Source organism: Suncus etruscus, chromosome 10, assembly GCF_024139225.1.
Source record: "Suncus etruscus isolate mSunEtr1 chromosome 10, mSunEtr1.pri.cur, whole genome shotgun sequence".
NCBI lineage: Eukaryota > Metazoa > Chordata > Mammalia > Eulipotyphla > Soricidae > Suncus > Suncus etruscus.
This window is the reverse complement of record NC_064857.1, coordinates 28,888,482-28,907,204: the sequence shown is the minus strand read 5'-3', so window position 1 is coordinate 28,907,204 and position 18,723 is coordinate 28,888,482. Positions and strand designations below refer to the sequence as shown.

General features: G+C 40.1%; 2 protein-coding genes across 3 annotated transcripts in view; one reads left to right on the top strand and one right to left on the bottom strand.

Annotated features, from left to right (window-relative positions):
• Positions 1–589: 589 nt before the first annotated feature.
• Positions 590–8,695, bottom strand: LOC126020114 (proline-rich protein 2-like). The gene is made up of 2 exons (XM_049781590.1): positions 8,571–8,695; positions 590–1,187 (listed from the first exon to the last, which is right to left on the bottom strand). The coding sequence occupies exons 1-2, from the start codon at positions 8,693–8,695 to the stop codon at positions 590–592; spliced, it is 723 nt and encodes a 240-aa protein (XP_049637547.1).
• Positions 8,696–14,114: 5,419 nt separating this feature from the next.
• CSPP1 (centrosome and spindle pole associated protein 1) overlaps positions 14,115–18,723 on the top strand; it is an 88,091-nt gene continuing 83,482 nt past the window's right edge. For both annotated transcript variants that reach the window (XM_049781856.1, XM_049781855.1), the window contains exons 1-2: positions 14,115–14,218; positions 16,884–16,983. In XM_049781856.1, the coding sequence (XP_049637813.1) occupies positions 14,120–14,218; positions 16,884–16,983 (199 nt within the window). In that variant the 5' untranslated portion in view covers positions 14,115–14,119. The remainder of the gene's footprint in view (positions 14,219–16,883; positions 16,984–18,723) is intronic.

The following is an 18,723-nucleotide window of genomic DNA, read 5'->3' as shown; positions in this document are numbered from 1 at the left end:
AGACTCTGGAAACAACCACGATGCCCTCCAACAGATGAATGGCTAAAGAAACTGTGGTACATCTACACAATGGAATACTATGCAGCTGTCAGGAGAGATGAAGTCATGAAATTTTTCTATACATGGATGTCCATGGAATCTATTATGCTGAGTAAAATTAGTCAGAGAGAGACACACACAGAATAGTCTCACTTATCTATAACTTTTAAAGGAAAATAGAAACCATTATTATAATAATGGCCAGAGATGTGGGCCTCAAGGACCAGCTCACGATGTGAAGCTCAACTGGAGGAGGAATGAGTACAGTTAGAACAGTAACAATACGAAGACCATGTCAAGGAGTGAGAGAAGAAGAATGCCTGTCTGGAATACAGGCAGAAGAGGGGGTGTGGGTGGAGGGAGATGGGGGTGCATTGGTGGTGGGAATGTTGCACTGGTGAAAAGAGTGTGTGTGTGTGTTCTATTTGTGACTGGAATCCAACTAAGTCATGTTTGGAATCACGGTGTTTAAAGAAACATATTAAAAAAACAAGAAGGCCTTATCCCTGCTTTTGCTAGGTAGGTAGCTAGCTAGCGCTACCTTACTCAACTAAGCCAGGCTAGCCGGGCGCGCACTGTGGTTGTGCGACTTCCGGGACTGCAGGGGGCGCTGTGGGCCGCGCGGTCTCTCGCGCCAACTTCTCGCCGCTCTGGCCTCCGTAGGGGGCGGAGCCGCGCCGCTCGGCGGTTGGGGGCGGAGCCCGCGGGGCGGCTGCGGAGAGGCGCTGAAGCTGTTCGCACAGGTTCGAAGCGGCCGCCGCTGGCGAGCGCGGGTCTGAGGAGAGACCCCGCCGGACCCGCCCGCTGTCCTCAGGGAGGCTGGCGTCGACTCGCGGGCCACACGGGGCGAGGGTGGGTGCGTGTGTGTGTGTGTGAGCGCGGGGAGGCCTCGGGGCGGCCACGGCGGGCCTGGCGGTCCCGGGCTCCCGGGATTTGACTGGACTGTGGGCCGATCTGAAGCGCGTCGCGGCTGGCGGGGCGTCCAGTCCGGGCTTGAGGGCTTCTGGCTGCGGGCGGCCCGGCCGAGCCCCTCAGACTTCCGGCCCCCGCTGCTGCGTCGTTGCCCCGGGTGCTGCGGTGGCCTCGGTTGCCTGGCAACGCGCTGACGCCACCCACCGCGCCGCCCCAGGCGCGCCCCTGCACCCTGGCTGAGATCGAATCGTGCTAGGAATGGGACCCAGTTTTTTTGTTTTTGTTTTTATTTTGGGGTGGGGTAGGGAGACTGGCCTTGAGGAATACAGGGTTAAGGAATTGGGCCTGGATTTCGGGGGGAAACAGTTCTCTAAACATAAATTTGATTTAGAAGTTTTTTTTGCGGGGGGACTGGCCTTGAATACAGGGTTAAGGAATTGGGCCTGGATTTTTGGGGGGGAACAGTTTTCTAAACATAAATTTGATTTAGGAGTTTTTTTTTTTGGGGGGGGACTGGCCTTGAGGAATACAGGGTTAAGGAATTGGGACTGGATTTCGGGGGGAACAGTTCTCTAAACATAAATTTGATTTAGGAGTTTTTTTTTTTTTTTTTTGGGGGGGGGACTGGCCTTGAATACAGGGTTAAGGAATTGGGCCTGGATTTTTGGGGGGGAACAGTTCTCTAAACATAAATTTGATTTAGGAGTTTTTTTTTTTTTTTTAGGGGGGGGACTGGCCTTGAATACAGGGTTAAGGAATTGGGCCTGGATTTTTTGGGGGGAACAGTTCTCTAAACATAAATTTGATTTAGAAGTTTTTTTTGGGGGGGGACTGGCCTTGAATACAGGGTTAAGGAATTGGGCCTGGATTTTTTGGGGGGGAACAGTTCTCTAAACATAAATTTGATTTAGAAAAAAATTTTTTTGGGGGGGACTGGCCTTGAGGAATACAGGGTTAAGGAATTGGGCCTGGATTTTTGGGGGGGAACAGTTCTCTAAACATAAATTTGATTTAGGAGTATTTTTTTTGGGGGGGGACTGGCCTTGGAATACAGGGTTAAGGAATTGGGCCTGGATTTCTGGGGAAACAGTTCTCTAAACATAAATTTGATTTAGGAGTTTTTTTTTTTGGGGGGGGGACTGGCCTCGAGGAATACAGGGTTAAGGAATTGGGCCTGGATTTCGGGGGGAACAGTTCTCTAATTCAACATAAATTTGATTTAGGAGTTTTTTTTTGGGGGGGGTAAGGAGACTAAGGAATTCTTGGAACTTGAGGGGCTACCATATATTAAGGGGCTTCTAGGTCTAGGTTTAGAGCTGCTGGTGGTGCTGTGTTTGTTCTCAGGGTTCTAACCCAAACACCCCACTTTCGCGCTTGCCCCCCCAACCTCTTTCCCTGTTTAAGGACTTCTTAGGGCCTTTGAGTCTTAAGTAGTCACTGTTAGGTCGGCAATGCAATAGTTGAGGTAGGTTGTTGCGAAAAAGATGGTATCAGCGCCGTTTGTTGATCCCTTCTGAGTTGGTTCATGTGATTTGTTAGTTCAACAATCTATTATTTGAAGTTCATTGTTGTAAATGAAGGGCAGAAGCACTGTTTATGGTTTTTTTATTTATTTAATGTTTTTTGGGGGCACACTCAGTGGCGCTCAGGGGTTACTTTTGGCGCTGCGCTCAGCAATCACTCCTGGTAGGATTGGAGGATCTTATGGGATGCCAGGAATCAAACCCAGGTCCTTCTCTGGTTGGCCACATGCAAAGCAAACTGCTGTCCTAACGCTCTGGCCCAAGCATTGTTTATAGTAACAGGATATTAATACTAACCTTTTTACAGCTTGCTTTGTTGGTTTTTATTTGTTGTAGAGTTATGTGTAATGATACTATTGAAGGTAAGAATTACCTCCTTGGTAAATCTGCATTTAAAAGATAATTTAAGGTTTGCTCTTCAAGCCCTTATTCTCCCTTGAACTTCTTTCTTGCTTGCTTGTCTCTATTTGCTTGCCTATTTCCACTCCTCCCTCTCTCCCCTCACAACTTTCTGAATAGATTTTCATAAAACCATTCTCTGCTTCACCCAAACAAAAATATAATTTGAGTGTTTGAAGAGTAACTTATAAAGTAGGCCACCTTCTGGTTTCTAAACACTTCAGAAAAACAAGGGTCGAATATTAACCAATATGAGTCTGCAGAATATGTCATATATAACAAAGTTCAGTATAACAAAAGAACGACATATTGACAGTGAAAAGAAATCTCATGGAGCTTAGTAAGATGCCAGTCACTTTTCTGAAGGTCTGTCTTACAGGATACTGACTTGTGGTTAAGAAGCTACTGAAATGCTTCTTAGGGAGCATTCTTTTAGACCTCCAACACACATGACTGATGGAAAGAGCTGGATTTAGGTAGCGAATTGAAAGGAAATTTTACTAGTTTTTCCTTGTGATAGTTTTAGATTTGACTAAATAAAATGAGTAGACTTCAGGTTTTTTTGTTTGTTTGTTTTGGTGGGGAAGGGGACAGTTGACTGTGCTGGCTGGCAAGGGAGGACAATTTGTTCAGTTTTGACTATTTTGGCAAAGACCAGGGAGACCTGGGTCTCCTGCCTGCAAAGCAAGTTGTTTCAGCTTTTTGAGCCATTTTTCCTGCTCTCATTCTTTTTAATGTCATTCTGAGTTTGGAGTGCTTTTTTCCGCGTGTGTGTGTGTGTGTGTGTGTGTGTGTGTGTGTGTGTGTGTGTGTGTGTGTGTTTTGGGTCACATCCTGCAGTGTTCAGGGGTTATTCCTTTTGTGTGTGTGTGTGTGTGTGTGTGTGTGTGACATCCTGCAGTGCTCAGGGGTTATTCCTTGTGTGTGTGTGTGTGTGTGTGTGTGTTTTGGGTCACATCCTGCAGTGCTCAGGGGTTATTCCTTGTGTGTGTGTGTGTGTGTTTTGGGTCACATCCTGCAGTGCTCAGGGGTTATTCCTGGCTCCAGGCTCAGAAATTGCTCCTGGCAGGCACGGGGGACCATATGGGACTCCGGGATTTGAACTTATGACCTCCTGCATGAAAGGCAAACGCCTTACCTCCATGCTATCTCTCCGGCCCTCTTTTTTCCTTTTAATTTAAATGTTTTTTGGTTTTTTGAGTCATCTGTCAGTGCTCAAGGCTTCTGACTCTGTGCTCAGGGGACTCTATGAGGTGCCAGGGATTGAATCTGGGCTGGCTGTGTGCAAGGCAATCAGCCTACCTGCTGTACTATCTCTCTGAGCCTAGATTGCTTTTCAGTTTTTGTTTCTGGGCAGCACCTAGCTGCTCAGTTTACTCCTGGGTCTGCACTCTGGAATTACTCCTGCCAGGCTCAAGCAGACCATATGGGATGCCAGGGATCAAACTTGGGTTAGCTGAGTGCAAGGGAATCATTTTGCCTATTGTATCATCTCTGGACCTGTAGGTTTGGTTTTTATAACTATTCTGTCATTTTGTGCACTTTTATAATAATTTTGGAGTAATTTCCATCTTTCTAAAAGGAAATGGGAGGACAGAGAGTTAAGGGACATTCTCTAAGTTGTTTATTTTCTAGAATCTGGAGTGATAGTACAATAGGCAAGGTGCTTGACCAAGCACTATGGTCCCCCAAGCCTGCCCTGAATATCCCCTTTCCTTTTATTACTTCCTCTATAGACAGTTTCACAGCTGCTGGAAGAAAAACCTGGTTATAGAAGCCAGAGCGATAGTGCAGGGGTAAGGCATTTGCTTTGCCTGTGGCTGACCCAGGACTGACCTTGGCTTGATCCCTGGAGTTCCATATGGTCCCCCAAGCCAGGAGGGATTTCTGAGAGCAGAAGCAACCCGAGCGTCCACCGGGTGTGGCCCAAAAACAAGCAAGCAAGCAAACAAACAAACAAAAAAAAAACCAACCAAAAAGGAATCTAAAAAAACTGGTTATATCTTGAAAAAAGATGGTGAGGATGTACTTTCTAGGGTGAAGAACAAGAATTTTATTTTAGGGGCCTAGAAAAGTCACTGGTGAAATGCCTTTTTCACATTTATGAACCTATGCATAGCTTCTGTCCCTGGCATCTTATTTAAAAAATGAAATTTTGGGGCTTGATCGATAGCACAGTGGTTAGGGCATTTGTTTGCCTTGCATATGCTGAGCTGGGTTTGATCCCTGGCATCCCATATGGTCCCCAGAGCCTGCCAGGAATAATTTCTAAGTACAGAGCCAGAACTAACCCCTGAATGCCACCAGGTGTGGTCCAAAAATGAAACAAAAAAATCCATGTAGAGTTCTTTCTAGTTCTTTTGTATTTTCCTAATTGATTATGTTTCTTTACTGTACTTTATACTGAGATTATATGCATCAGTTTAGTTTTTTTTGACTCATTAAGTAGCTCTTGAGTTATTATGTAGTGAAAAACATTTTATGTAGTCATTTGTTTTAAGAAATGGGAAAGAAGAATGGCTGGGACTGGCTTTGTACTGTTACCAAGGTCTTGTTGCTAGGAAGTGGACTGGCTCTTAGGCTCGGTGGCTTTCAGTTGGAAATAAACAGTTGCACAGAATATCAAGCAAGACATAGTATCCATAACTAGAGAGGAAACACCACTCCATAATCATGTCTGAAAACAAACAGGAATGTTGCCCAAACTACAAATATCCCTTCCCTCAGTTGATGTGAATGATTATTGCTTCTTACCAATTGTAACTTTTAATCGTACCTTATAGGTAAGAATTCCTAAAATGTCCAGTCATAGAATTAATCTTCACTTCCTATGGCATCTGGTCCTGAGCAAAAATCAATCCTTAAACCCTCAGATTCTTCAGGCAAGTAGAAATCCTCTAAGTCTTCTCTAAAACTCTCATTAAAATCAGAGATCTGTGTGGTGGACATTAATGTTTTTCAATGTGATGAATTCAACTTCGTATAGTAGTGTTCCTGGCCTTTTTTGTCTTGAAGATATTGCCAGGAGAAAGGCTATTATATATTTGATCTTTGACTTAATATTAGATATATTTTAATGTGGCTAATTAGCTGCACAAAATTAGAAATTATACATCTGATAAAGCTAATGTTTTAGTTATGGTATATAGATAGTATCTCATTTTAAAATGTGTTTTTATTGGGGCTAGAGCGATAGTATGGTGGCTAGGGCATTTACCTTGCACCAACTACCTGGGTTTGATCCCCAGCATCCTATTCCCTAAACATCCCCAGGTAACCTGTGAGTACTGCTGGGTGTGGCCTCTCCCCCCAACAAAAGTGCTATATTTTGTGGTTTTGAGAAATCAGTTCTAGAGTTTTACACTGATAATAAATCATTATAATAAAAGGAAATTTAAGTGTAAGTTCAAGAGAAATTTTTGTTTTTGAGGCAACACCATTCATGCTTGGGTCTTACTCATTGTTCTGGATTCAGGGATCATTCCTGGTGGGGCTGGAAGGGCCATATGGGGTACTGGGAATCTAAATCAGGTTTGCAGTGGGCAAGGTAAGTGCCCTACCTGCTGTATTATCACTCTGGCCTTAAATGGATTTTAAGTATCTGATTAGAATAACTAAATTAACACCTAAGTGGTAAAGTTGAATATTTGGAAACTTCAGGTACCTGGAGGATAAATCAACTTTTTTCTTTTTTTTTTTTTTTTTTTTTTTGGTTTTTGGGCCACACCCGGCGGTGCTCAGGGGTTACTCCTGGCTGTCTGCTCAGAAATAGCTCCTGGCAGGCACGGGGGACCATATGGGACACCGGGATTCGAACCAACCACCTTTGGTCCAGGATCGGCTGTTTGCAAGGCAAACGCCGCTGTGCTATCTCTCCGGGCCCAACTTTTTTCTTTTAAGATGACATCTGCTTAAATTCTGTATAAATTTTTATTTATTTTTATTTTTTTTATTTTTTTGTGGTTTTTGGGTCACACCCGGCAGTGCTCAGGGGTTATTCCTGGCTCCACGCTCAGAGATTGCTCCTGGCAGGCACGGGGGACCATATGGGACGCTGGGATTCGAACCGATGACCTCCTGCATGAAAGGCAAACGCCTTACCTCCATGCTATCTCTCCAGCCCCTGTATAAATTTTTATAGCAAAGTATATGCTGTAACTCATGATTTTATATTTCTACCAGACATTTAGAAAATAAAAAAAATATTTTTTTGTTTTGTTTTGGCCACACTGGTGGTATTTGGAACCATATGGGATGCCAGGGCTTAATTCTGGGGTGGCTGCATGCAAGGCAAATATCTGACCTGCTGTATTATCACTCCAGCCCCTAACAGGAAACCTTTTTGCTATTGAGCTGGGCTTTGTTTTTGACTTTCTTTTTTCTTTGAGTACCATGCCTGGCTCTGTGCTCAGGGCTTATTCCTGGTTTTGTGCTCAGGAATCACTTCTTTTTTTTTTTTTTTTTTTTTTTGGTTTTTGGGCCACACCCGGCATTGCTCAGGGGTTACTCCTGACTGTCTGCTCAGAAATAGCTCCTGGCAGGCACGGGGGACCATATGGGACACCGGGATTCGAACCAACCACCTTTGGTCCTGGATTGGCTGCTTGCAAGGCAAACGCCACTGTGCTATCTCTCCGGGCCCTCAGGAATCACTTCTGAAGCTGGGTGACTATATGTGGTGTAAGTAATTGAATTGGGGGCAGCTGTATGTATTTCTCTGGCTTCTAACCATTTTAAAAGGTATATTTCAATTGTTCTTTGTAATTTTCCCCTGCTTTGATTTTTTTTCTCATTACTTCAAGTGAGTAGAGCCTAGTTTTTAGTTCTGGGTTGTCCATTTTTTTCAGGCCTATGCCCATTTGCCATGAGATCTATCTCTTTCTTCTCTCATCTTTAAAATAGTTATTATTTTGTGTTGTTTTTATTTGTTTTTGGTCTACATCCAACAGTGCTTAGTGGTGTTCTGGTAGAAATTACTCCTGAATGGATGGCTTGGGGGATAATATAGATGCTGGGGATTGAAACCAGGTAGGGGTGCTGCAGCAAATGTCCTGCTTACTGTGCTGTCATTCTGCCCCCTCTTTTTATTTTAGTTATTATTTTTTTTAATTTAGGAGCTGTTAATGCTTAGTCTGAAAAATCAAGAGAGTGGTTTCTTTTAGTTTTTAACCTATCTCTGGCATGTAAGAATATGCCTACAAGTCCAAGGCAGAGACTTTGACTTCTTCACTTGTATTAGGCCTTGAATGCCATGTACGAGGGACTGCAAGGTACTAACATATTATCTCATCTGTTCTCAAACAATCTGAGGAAGTGTAGGGGTCCTCATTTTACAGACAAGCTCTCAATGCAAACTGAAGTTTATTGAATTCACAATGGTTTAAGTTGGGATGAAATCAAGGGGTTCTAGGAGAGCAGAAATACAGCTTAGTAGTAGAGCACTTGTGTCTCATGTGTGAAGCTCTGGTTTTTGTATCTGGCACTGCCAAAAAACAAAACCAAAAAAATAAAATTAAAAAAACAACCAACCAAGCAAAGAAAAAAAAAGAAAAACAAACAAACAAACAAACAAACAAACAAAACCCAAAACTACCAGAACCCAAAAAAACAAGTAGAAAAACCAGGGTGCTGGTCTTTTTCACTCTGCCATATTGAACCAGCCTCATGAGTCTCCCACGGGTGAAGATTGCTCTTTACATCCCAGCTTTGTCCTGTTTGCTCTGTTGGTCTGGCTGTGAGCAATGCTGCCCCTGGTAGCCCTGGCTGTGAGCACTGCTGCCTCTTCCTGTTCCTTTAGGGTACTTTTGTGGAGAGGTCATCATCGTCTCCCCAGTGGCCAGTTAGTTTTAGACAGCATTTATTTTCCTTAAGGGTACCACAGTCTGGGCCATGCCAAAGGATCCTGGGTTCATGCTGAGGGAAGAGTATTTCCTTGGGGTTCTGATGATAGCGGTTACATAGCTGCAGTGTGACTCCCACACATACCTTCCCCCCACAATTATAGATGATGTCCACAAGTTCTGACAACTGCTCTATATTAAGCCAAAACTCTTCCTCCAGGAAGCCTTTAATTAAGCTTTGAGGGCACTGCTGGGGCTCTATCAGGGGTTCTGTAGGCTCCTGGAGGGACTTCACATAAAAAATGTAGGTATGGTCATGTTTCTGTCACCTGGTCAAGCATGCCCCTCTTTTTTCTAGTCCTGTAATAATAGTTAACTTTAAAATAGACATTTCTAATGTGATGCTCTTTGAATCTGAGACTTGAATTCCGACCATCTAATTGAAATTTCTATTAGCATGTTTTGCTAATTCAAACTTACTATAGTATCTAAAACAAATCTTTTCAAACTGTCCAATTATTTCTGACTTCTGTCTAGGAGTCCATCCATAGTTAGTGCCTAGGGCTTAATAAAAGTTTACTCATCAGTGGCTCTTTATTGTTGTATATTAAAATATTGAATAAGCTTCATGAGTTCTGAAAAATATTTTAAAATCCTGTATTTGGGGCCAGAGAGATAGCATGGAGGTAAGGCATTTGTCTCTCATGCAAAAGGTTGGTGGTTCAAATCCCGGCATCCCATATGGTTCCCTGAGCCTGCCAGGAGCGATTTCTGAGCATAGAGCCAGGAGTAACCCCTGAGCACTGCCAGGTGTGACTCAAAAACCAAAAAAAAAAAAAAATCTATATTCAATGAAGGAAGAATGGTCTTTAAAAGATTGTACTGATGTAATCTTATATATATATATATATATATATATATATATATATATATATAAACTGAACCTGGAGCCTACCAGTTGCACAGAATAACTCAAATGCATTATATACTGAAATAAAAACCCTAAAAACTTATGAAATAAGGTTTTTTTCTGTATTTGAAATAAAATACAGTATAATATATTTGTGATCTTATATTTGGTAAAAATTTATTACATAACACAAAAGTGGAATTGATTGAAAATAGATAAATGAGGTTCATAAACATTAAAAACTACTCTCCCTGAGTATATTATCACATAGATATGGCAGCTTTACTCATAATTGCAAGGCATGCAAGCCACCAAAATAGGCTTTAATAGGTGAGAGGAAGATATTCAGATTGGAAAGAGGACAGCAGGCATTGGAAAGAGGATACTTGCCTTGCACTTTATTGACCTATGTTTAATCCCTAACACCACATACAGTCTCCTGAATCCCAGCAGGTTTTATTTTGAGCAAAGAGCCAAGAGTAAGCAAAGTATGTCTAGGCGGAACCCCAAACAACAAAACAAAAAAGATTTATAGGATAGGATAGTATCTGACACCAAATGTGACAATGACTAATATCCAGGGCACATAAAAGAACTCATAAAACTCAATTTAATCAATCCCATCTTAAAAAAATGGAGGGAATACCTGAGTATATGCTTAACCTGACTAGACAGGTATGGTGAAAATATATATGAACAAAAACACTTTAAACGGGGCTGGCGAGGTGGCGCTAGAGGTAAGGTGTCTGCCTTGCAAGTGCTAGCCAAGAAGGACCGCAGTTTGATCCCCCGCCGGACTCTGAGCCTTAGCCGGGGAGTAACCCCTGAGCATTAAATGGGTGTGGCCCGAAAAACCAAAAAAAAAAAAAAAAACAAAAAAAAAAAACCAAAACAAAAAAACAAACAAAAAACCCCCACCCACTTTAAACTTACTAGGGAAATGCAAATAAAAACAATAAGATAACATCTCACATCTGTGAGAATGACTTTAAAATAAGCAAGAAACAGTTAATATGTTGGGTACATGTAGCATTAATGTACATATAATTATGTATGTTTCTTTATTGAAAACAATATAGAAATTTTTCAATAAATGAAAAACATTTACCATAGCTCCCAATAGTTCTACCTTTTATTTCTTTTTTTCTTTTGGTTTTGGACCACACTTGGTGGTGCTCAGAGGTTATTCTTGAGTCTGCACTCAGGAATTACTTTGGGCAGGCTTGGAGAACCATATTGGATGCTGGGGATTGATTCTGGGTTAACCACATTCAAGTCAAACACCCCCCTGCTATATACTACTGCTCTGGCCTCCAGCAGTTCTACTTTTTAGATATCCAAAGAGTAGAAACAACATTATTTCAAGATGATAAATCACACCTGTGTTGGTTTATAATAGTCAAGATATAGAAACAACCCACGTGCCAAAAGACAGATGAATGGATAGAGATGTATATATTGTAGAATGTTAATCAGCTGCTATATTTTTCACTCTATAATATGCACCTGATCATAAAATGCACATAGTTTTTAGACGAGGAAAACAAGAAAGAAATATTCTAAAGAAAATGGTGCAATGTTAGATGCCATCAGGAGATGATGGCTGGGAACAACTAGCCTGCAAGACCGAAGTATATTTACAATATGCCAGTCCACAGCTGGTTAAGCAAATTTATCTAACTTTTTTTTTTATATCAAAATAAAAAGTACATTTTTTGTAATATTCAGGCTTCAGTTCCAGGAGGCATTCACTCTATAAGATGCACAGACATTTCCCCCCATCATTTTTTGGGGGGTGGGAGTGTGTCTTATGGTACAAAAAGTATGGTATATGAAATGATGAAATCTGGAGCCAGAATGATAGTACAGTTGGTAGGGCACTTGCTGTGCATGTATTGACCTAGGTTCAATCATTAGCATCCTATGTGGTTATTTACCTGAGCACCACCAGGGATAATTTCTGAGTGCATATCCAGGAGTAACCCCTGAACATTGTCAGGATTGGCTCATAAACAGAAACAAAACAAACTTAAAAATAGAAAAGAAATGATGAAATCCTTTTGCTACAAATGGGTGGAGTCAGAATAAAATTAGACACAGAATAAAATAAAACATGTAATTCACCTTCTAGGTACCACTCTTGTTTGCTCAAGGAGACTATGTGCAATGCTTGGATTGAACCAGGCAGGGGATGGGGAGGATGGGAAATGAGGGGCATTGGTGGTGGGAATGTTGTAGGTCATGGGGGATATTTTTTTATAGCTGAAACTCAACTACAAACATGTTTGTAATCATGGTGCTTAACTAAAGATATTAATTAAAAATTAAACTGGTACTAGAATAAAAACATTTCAATTCCTCAGGTCAGGGGAATAGACTTGAATATCCTGAGACTGACTGTCAGGTATATGATCAATTAATCTTTGATAAAAAGGACAAGGAATATAAAATGGAGCAAGGAAAGCCTTTTCAACAAGTATTGGGAAAATTGGTTAGCTATTTGCAAAAAAAAAAAGTGAACTCAAAACCCTCTTTAACACTGTGCATGAAATCCAAATCAGAATGGATTAAAGACCATATAAGACCTGAAACTATAAGATACGTAGAGGAAGATAGAGCCAGAATACACCATTGCATTGAACGTAAAGGCCTTTTCAGGGCTGAAACACGCACTGCTGTCAAGCAAGTGTAATCAAGGATAAACAAATGGGACTAAGAAGCTTCTGCAGCTCCAAAGAATACAAAGACTTGCACATGTCAGACAAGTTACTGGTAGGTAGAGCTTAGCAAGAAAAAATAATTAACCCTATTCAAAAATGGGGAGAAGAAATGAACAGAAATTTTCTCAAAGAAGAAAATACAGATAGCCAAAAGACATATGAAAAAATGCTCCACATCATTTGCCATCAGAGCGATGCAAAACAAAACCATGAGAGATCTCATACCACTGAGACTGGCACAGCTCACAAAGAACAAGAACAGCCACTGCTGGCATGGATTCAGGGAGAAAGGGACTCTCAATCACTGCAGATGGGAATCTTGAGTCACCAGCCTTTTGGGAAAACAATCTGAATATTTCTCAAAAAACTAGAAATTGAGCTTCCATATATCTGACCATATAACTCCTAGGTTTATAGCTTAGGATTCTAAAGACACATTCATAAAAGTCCTCTGCATTCCTGTGTTCATCAGAGCACTATTCACAATAGTCAGAATCTGGAAACAACTGACTTGCCCAAGAAAATGAATGGCCATTTAAGCTGTGGTACATCTACACAGTGGAATTCTATGCAGCTGTTAAGATGATGTCATGAAATTTGCTTATACATGGATGGATCTGGAGAGTATTATGCTGATTGAAATGAGCAGGGAGAGGGATAGACATATGTGGGATATAAAAATAGTATGCTAATTGTATCCAAAGACAATAGAAATGAAGGCCAGGAGGACCAGTTGTTGGTAGGAAGCTTCCTACAATTAGTGGAGGAGTTATGTTAATTTAGAGAATGGTCCACTGTGACTATACTAGTTGGAAATGATTACTCTGTAGAAGAACTGGGTGCTGAAAGGAGATAAACTGATAGGCATAATATTCTTTCATCTAGAATATTAAAAATCAGTGTCTAAAAGAAAAAACGAAGATTGGGGCCTTGGGAGGAAACTAGGGACATTGCTAGCAGGAAATGTGCACTGGTGAAGATTTGTACATTGACTAAAACTCAATCATGAACAACTTAGCAATTTAGAGAAAAAAGAAACCCAAATGTATTTCGAACACCTATTTATTTATTTATTTATTTATTTATTTATTTATTTATTTACTTTTATTTGGTTTTTGGGTCACACCCAGCAGTGCTCAGTGGTTACTCCTGCCTCTTCGCTCAGAAATAGCTCCTGGCAGGCTCGGGGACCACATGGGATGCCGAAATTCGAGCCACCGTCCTTTTGCATGCAAGGCAAACGCCTTATCTCCATGCTATCCCTCCGGCCCCTGAACACCCTTTTAACTATGGTGTTTAAATAAAATAATTATTAAAAAATGTAAAAGTGATAAAAAATTTACAGTATCTTAGATTTTTTAATTTCGGGATGGAATAATGGGTCATTTTACATTTTGATATATTTTAAAGTATGTTGTAGGTTCTGGGGAAGTGCGGAAATTATCAGGCATAGTTTGTTCAAACTTATTTAATGTTCTTTTTTTTTTTTTCAATTTTCTTGGGTCACACCCGGCAGTGCTCGGGTTTACTCCTGGCTGTCTGCTCAGAAATAGCTCCTGGCAGGCACTGGGGGACCATATGGGACACCGGGATTCGAACCAACCACCTTTGGTCCTGGATTGGCTGCTTGCAAGGCAAACGCCGCTGTGTTATCTCTCCGGGCCCTTATTTAATGTTCTTGATGATAATTATAAACTTATGTCTTTATCTTAATAATTAGCTTCCAAATACTGTGCTCATTGAAGGTTTCTTTTTTTTAATTTCAGTACTTGTGAAATGGCTGATAATTTGGATGAATTTATTGAAGAGCAGAAAGCCAAATTGGCCAAAGATAAAGCAGAATTGGAACGTGATCCACCTTATATGGAAATGAAGGTAAAGTTAATAATTGACTTGAAATACATTTCATTAAAATATTAAAATATTCCTGTGTAAATGAAATGCGAAGTATCTTGTTTGTGTTAAGAACCATGTATTTTTACTTTAGTTTTGTCATTTTGTCATTCTGACTCTGAGATACTGGCAAGCAGCCGATCCAGGACCAAAGGTGGTTCGAATCCCGGTGTCCCATATGGTCCCCCGTGCCTGCCAGGAGCTATTTCTGAGCAGACAGCCAGGAGTAACCCTTGAGTACCGCCGGGTGTGGCCCAAACACCAAAAAAAAAAAAAAAAAAAAAAGTTCTAGCGGGGCCGGGAAGGTGGCGCTAGAGGTAAGGTGTCTGCCTTGCAAGCACTAGCATAGGACGGACCTCGGTTTGATCCCCCGGCATCCCATATGGTCCCCCCAAGCCAGGAGCGATTTCTGAACGCATAGCCAGGAGTAACCCCTGAGCGTCAAACGGGTATGGCCCAAAAACCAAAAAATAAATTAATAAATAAAATGTTTTAGCACCAGAGCGATAGCACAGTGGGTAGGATGTTTGACTTGCACGTGGCCGATCCAGGTTTGATAACCAAAATCCCATATGGTCCCCCAAGCCTGCCAGGATTTCTGAGCTCTGTGCCAGCAGTGACCCCAGTGTGCTGCCAGGTGGGGCCCAAAAAACAAAGAAAAATTTCTTTTAGCAGCCTAGTGCTTGAGTTATAGTGCATCTGGTGTGATGCTTGTTTTGCACACAGCTGATTCAGTTTTGATTTCAGGTGGTCTGTGGAACTTGCCAGGAGTGATCCCTGAACACCTTTGAGTATGGCAAAAAATAAAAATCATTTAGAGTAGTTTCTTTTGTTGGTATTTCAGCATATACATAAAAAAAAGTCTTTTAGTAATGTATCATACAGACTAGAGTTTCCCTAGATTTTATGAAAGAGGATTTATCAATTTCTGATTGAGATTGTTGTCTGAAATTATAGCACTAGATTAGATAGATGTGACTCCTTTCTTAGGATCTGCATATATAATAAGGTATAGGATATAAATTAACTTATGTTTTATGTTCCATTATAAGAAGAGCACTCATATTGGTTTGTCCAAGATAATCCTGACAAGTGTTGATTTAGTATAAATTTATATGGCCTACCACCTGCTATTCAGGAAAAAAAAGTGACTAAGCAAACCTCTGTGAGTCTTCCTTGAAGTGAACAAGAAGAAAGTGCTCCCCACATTGTAACAGAAGCTACTACTGCCTTCCAGATTATTCCAGTACCCTCTGCTTTTCCCTTGATGGTATTGCTCACTTTGGGAAAAACTGATCAGTGGCTCATCTGGTTTGTCATTTGTTCCTGATTAAGGTATCCTGCTCTAGATGATGATAATATGAACATACTGACTATAAAAAAACCTTACACATACGGAGAATATTGCAGCAAAGTATGGATGAAACATAAATTTAAGAGATTACATTAATTTTGTTTTTTTCCCCCATAGGGGGGCACATCTTGAGGCGCTCAGGTTTACTCAGCTTTGCTCAGGGATCCTCTTGGCTGGGAGACCATATGTAGTACTGAGGATAAAACTTGGTTGGCTATGTAAAAGGCAAGTACCCTACTTGCTGTACTATTTTTCTGCCTCTAGAGATTACATTTATAATTATATTTCACAGGGATTTATGAGTAAGTACTGTTGTTACTTTCCAAATGACTAACCTAAGGCATGGGAAAGTTTAATAATGAGACTAAGAAAGCAATTAAAATATTTTTTTAATATATAATTATTTTGTTTAAGCACCGTGGTTGTAGAATTGTTCAAGGTTGAGTTTCTCTCATAGAATGTACATCAACCTTCACCAGTGCACATTTTCTATCACCAGTGTCTCCAGAAGAAAACAGAATTTAGTAGGAAAGATTTTTTTTTTTCCCTTAACTCCAGTGCCTTTTTGGTTAATTGCCAGACTTGGTAACCTTCCTTCTGTATTTTCTAATACTTTGTAGTATTGGAAAGAGTTATTAGTTATATGTATATATAACATATACACATTATATTTATATAATTCTGATATTAAGTTCGTGAATAGTTATTTTTTATTTTTTATTTTTTTGGGTTTTTGGGCCATACCCGGTGGTGCTCAGGGGTTACTCCTGGCTGTCTGCTCAGAAATAGCTCCTGACCATATGGGACACCGGGATTCGAACCAACCACCTTTGGTCCTGGATCGGCTGCTTGCAAGGCAAACGCCACTGTGCTATCTCTCCAGGTCCAGTGAATAGTTATTTTTAATTCTTAGTTCAGATATCACCTACTCAGTGGCTGACACTTGACCCTAATTCATCATTTCTAGGCCTCCTTACCTGCTCTTTTTTTCTCTCTTAGCCAGTCTCTTCTCATTTTGACTTGTACTCACTTTTGTGTATTCTGTCTCTATCTGTTTAATTTATTATCTCAGTGTTTTACGCATTTTTTTAAAATTTAACTCATATATTTTCATTACCTGGGATAGTAACTGCTTACAAGGAATAAGCTAAATTGAACATCTTTATTATAGTATTAAATACATTTTATTTTTTAAAAACTCAGGTTTCTTTTATTACAGATATGATTTTTAAAAATATTGATGAAATATATATTTTAAAGTTTTTTTTACCTGTAAATATTTATGTCTTTCAGGGAAAGGGATCAGAGCAGCTTTCTGAAAATAGTAAAATATTAATTTCGATGGCTAAAGAAAACATACCACCAAACAGTCAGCAGACCAAGGGTTCCTTAGGTATGTCAGTAAGCATGTTAAATTGATTTTGAGAGTTTTAGCCTGCTCTTGTAAAAAAGTTTAAAGTTTAGTGGCTTTTCTTATTGAAATCTTACAAATGAGAATATAGGATAAAGTATATATAAACTTTAATGCAAACTGAGAAACATGTACTGGTTTTAATGAATAATGTTGTGGCTATGATTTATGAAATTTATAAAAATAAGTATGTTAAGTGAAATTAATTGAAAAATTTGAATGGAATCTGTGTGTAAGGATTGTGTCAATTGTTGAATGAAAATCATGTGCTTGCTTTTATTTAGAGATCTAAGAAATATGCTTAAAACATAAAATTTGGGTTCTCCCCAATTTGGGGATCTCCCCTGAATACCAGCAGGAGTTTACTTTCAGCAGAGGGTAGGAAATAACCCCTAACTGTCACCAGGTGGCCTAGTAGCCCACCACCCAAAATAAAACATAAAAATGCTATGTGCTAAAAGACCATTTTGAGGGGCTGGCGAGATAGCATGGAGTTAAGGCGTTGCCTTCCATGCAGAAGGACAGTGGTTTGAATCCCGGCATCCCATATGGTCTCCCATGTCTGCCAGGGGTAATTTCTGAGCGTAGAGCCTGGAGTAACCCCTGAGTGCTGCCGGGTGTGACCCAAAATCCAAAAATAAATAAATAAAAGACCATTTTGATCACACAATTTTTTTTCATTATAACTCTGATTTACCACATTGTTTCTTTTTTTGGTTTTTGGGTCACACCCGTCAGCGCTCAGGGGTCACTCCTGGCTCTATTCTCAGAAATCGCCCCTGGCAGGCACAGGGGATCATATAGGATGCTGGAATTTGAAACACCGTCCTTCTGCATGAAAGGCAAATGCCTTACCTCCATGCTATCTCTTCAGCCCCTACCACATTGTTTCTAATACAATTGTTTCAGGCATTAAATGTTAGCCTAAACACCAATTCTATCACCAATGTGATCTTTTCACCAGTGTTCCTAATATTCTACCTTCAACTTTGGTCTACTTCTTTGCGGGAACAAATTTCATATTGTTTGTAACAACACAGAAGCAAAAGGAATTATCAAAACATAGATCAACAAGAGTTAATTTGAGATAATTATTGTATTGCTCCATGATGTTACAGAATGAGATTAAATAGATAAAAAAAACCCAATATTCATCTTTGTTATGACTATCTGAATTTCATGTCTACAGATTTGTAGAAAAAAAGTAAGCTATTTCAGGTCTTTATCAAAAAAGCAAAAAAACTACTAGACTTCTATCTGATACATTAGTGTTATGTATACTCAATGGAATACTGTTCTATTTTATAAAGTTAAAGTTTTAGGCCAGAGGCTATGCACATGTTTGTGGCACTCTTAAAGTTTTAATTGTGATCAATACTTTTGAGTCATGTTGTTAATAAACTATGATTTGAATTTAAAAAATAGTTTTAATTGTGGTAATTACGGGTTTTTTACTTGATTATTGTGCTCACATACTCAGTTTCATTGTTCTTCACACTTTTATTGGTTTTCATTTATTTGATAGTGATGTCAGGGAACTGAAATAGCAGAGCTTCTGGGATCACACTTAGTTCTCTAGGGCAGCACTAGGGATCAAATTCTGACAGTGGCAAAAGTCTCATGCTTGCATAACAAGTGTACTACTACTGAGATGTCATTCCCAAAACCACACAGAAACATTTTTTGTTGATGGGGAGGTCTTTGGCTATATCCAAATGATGC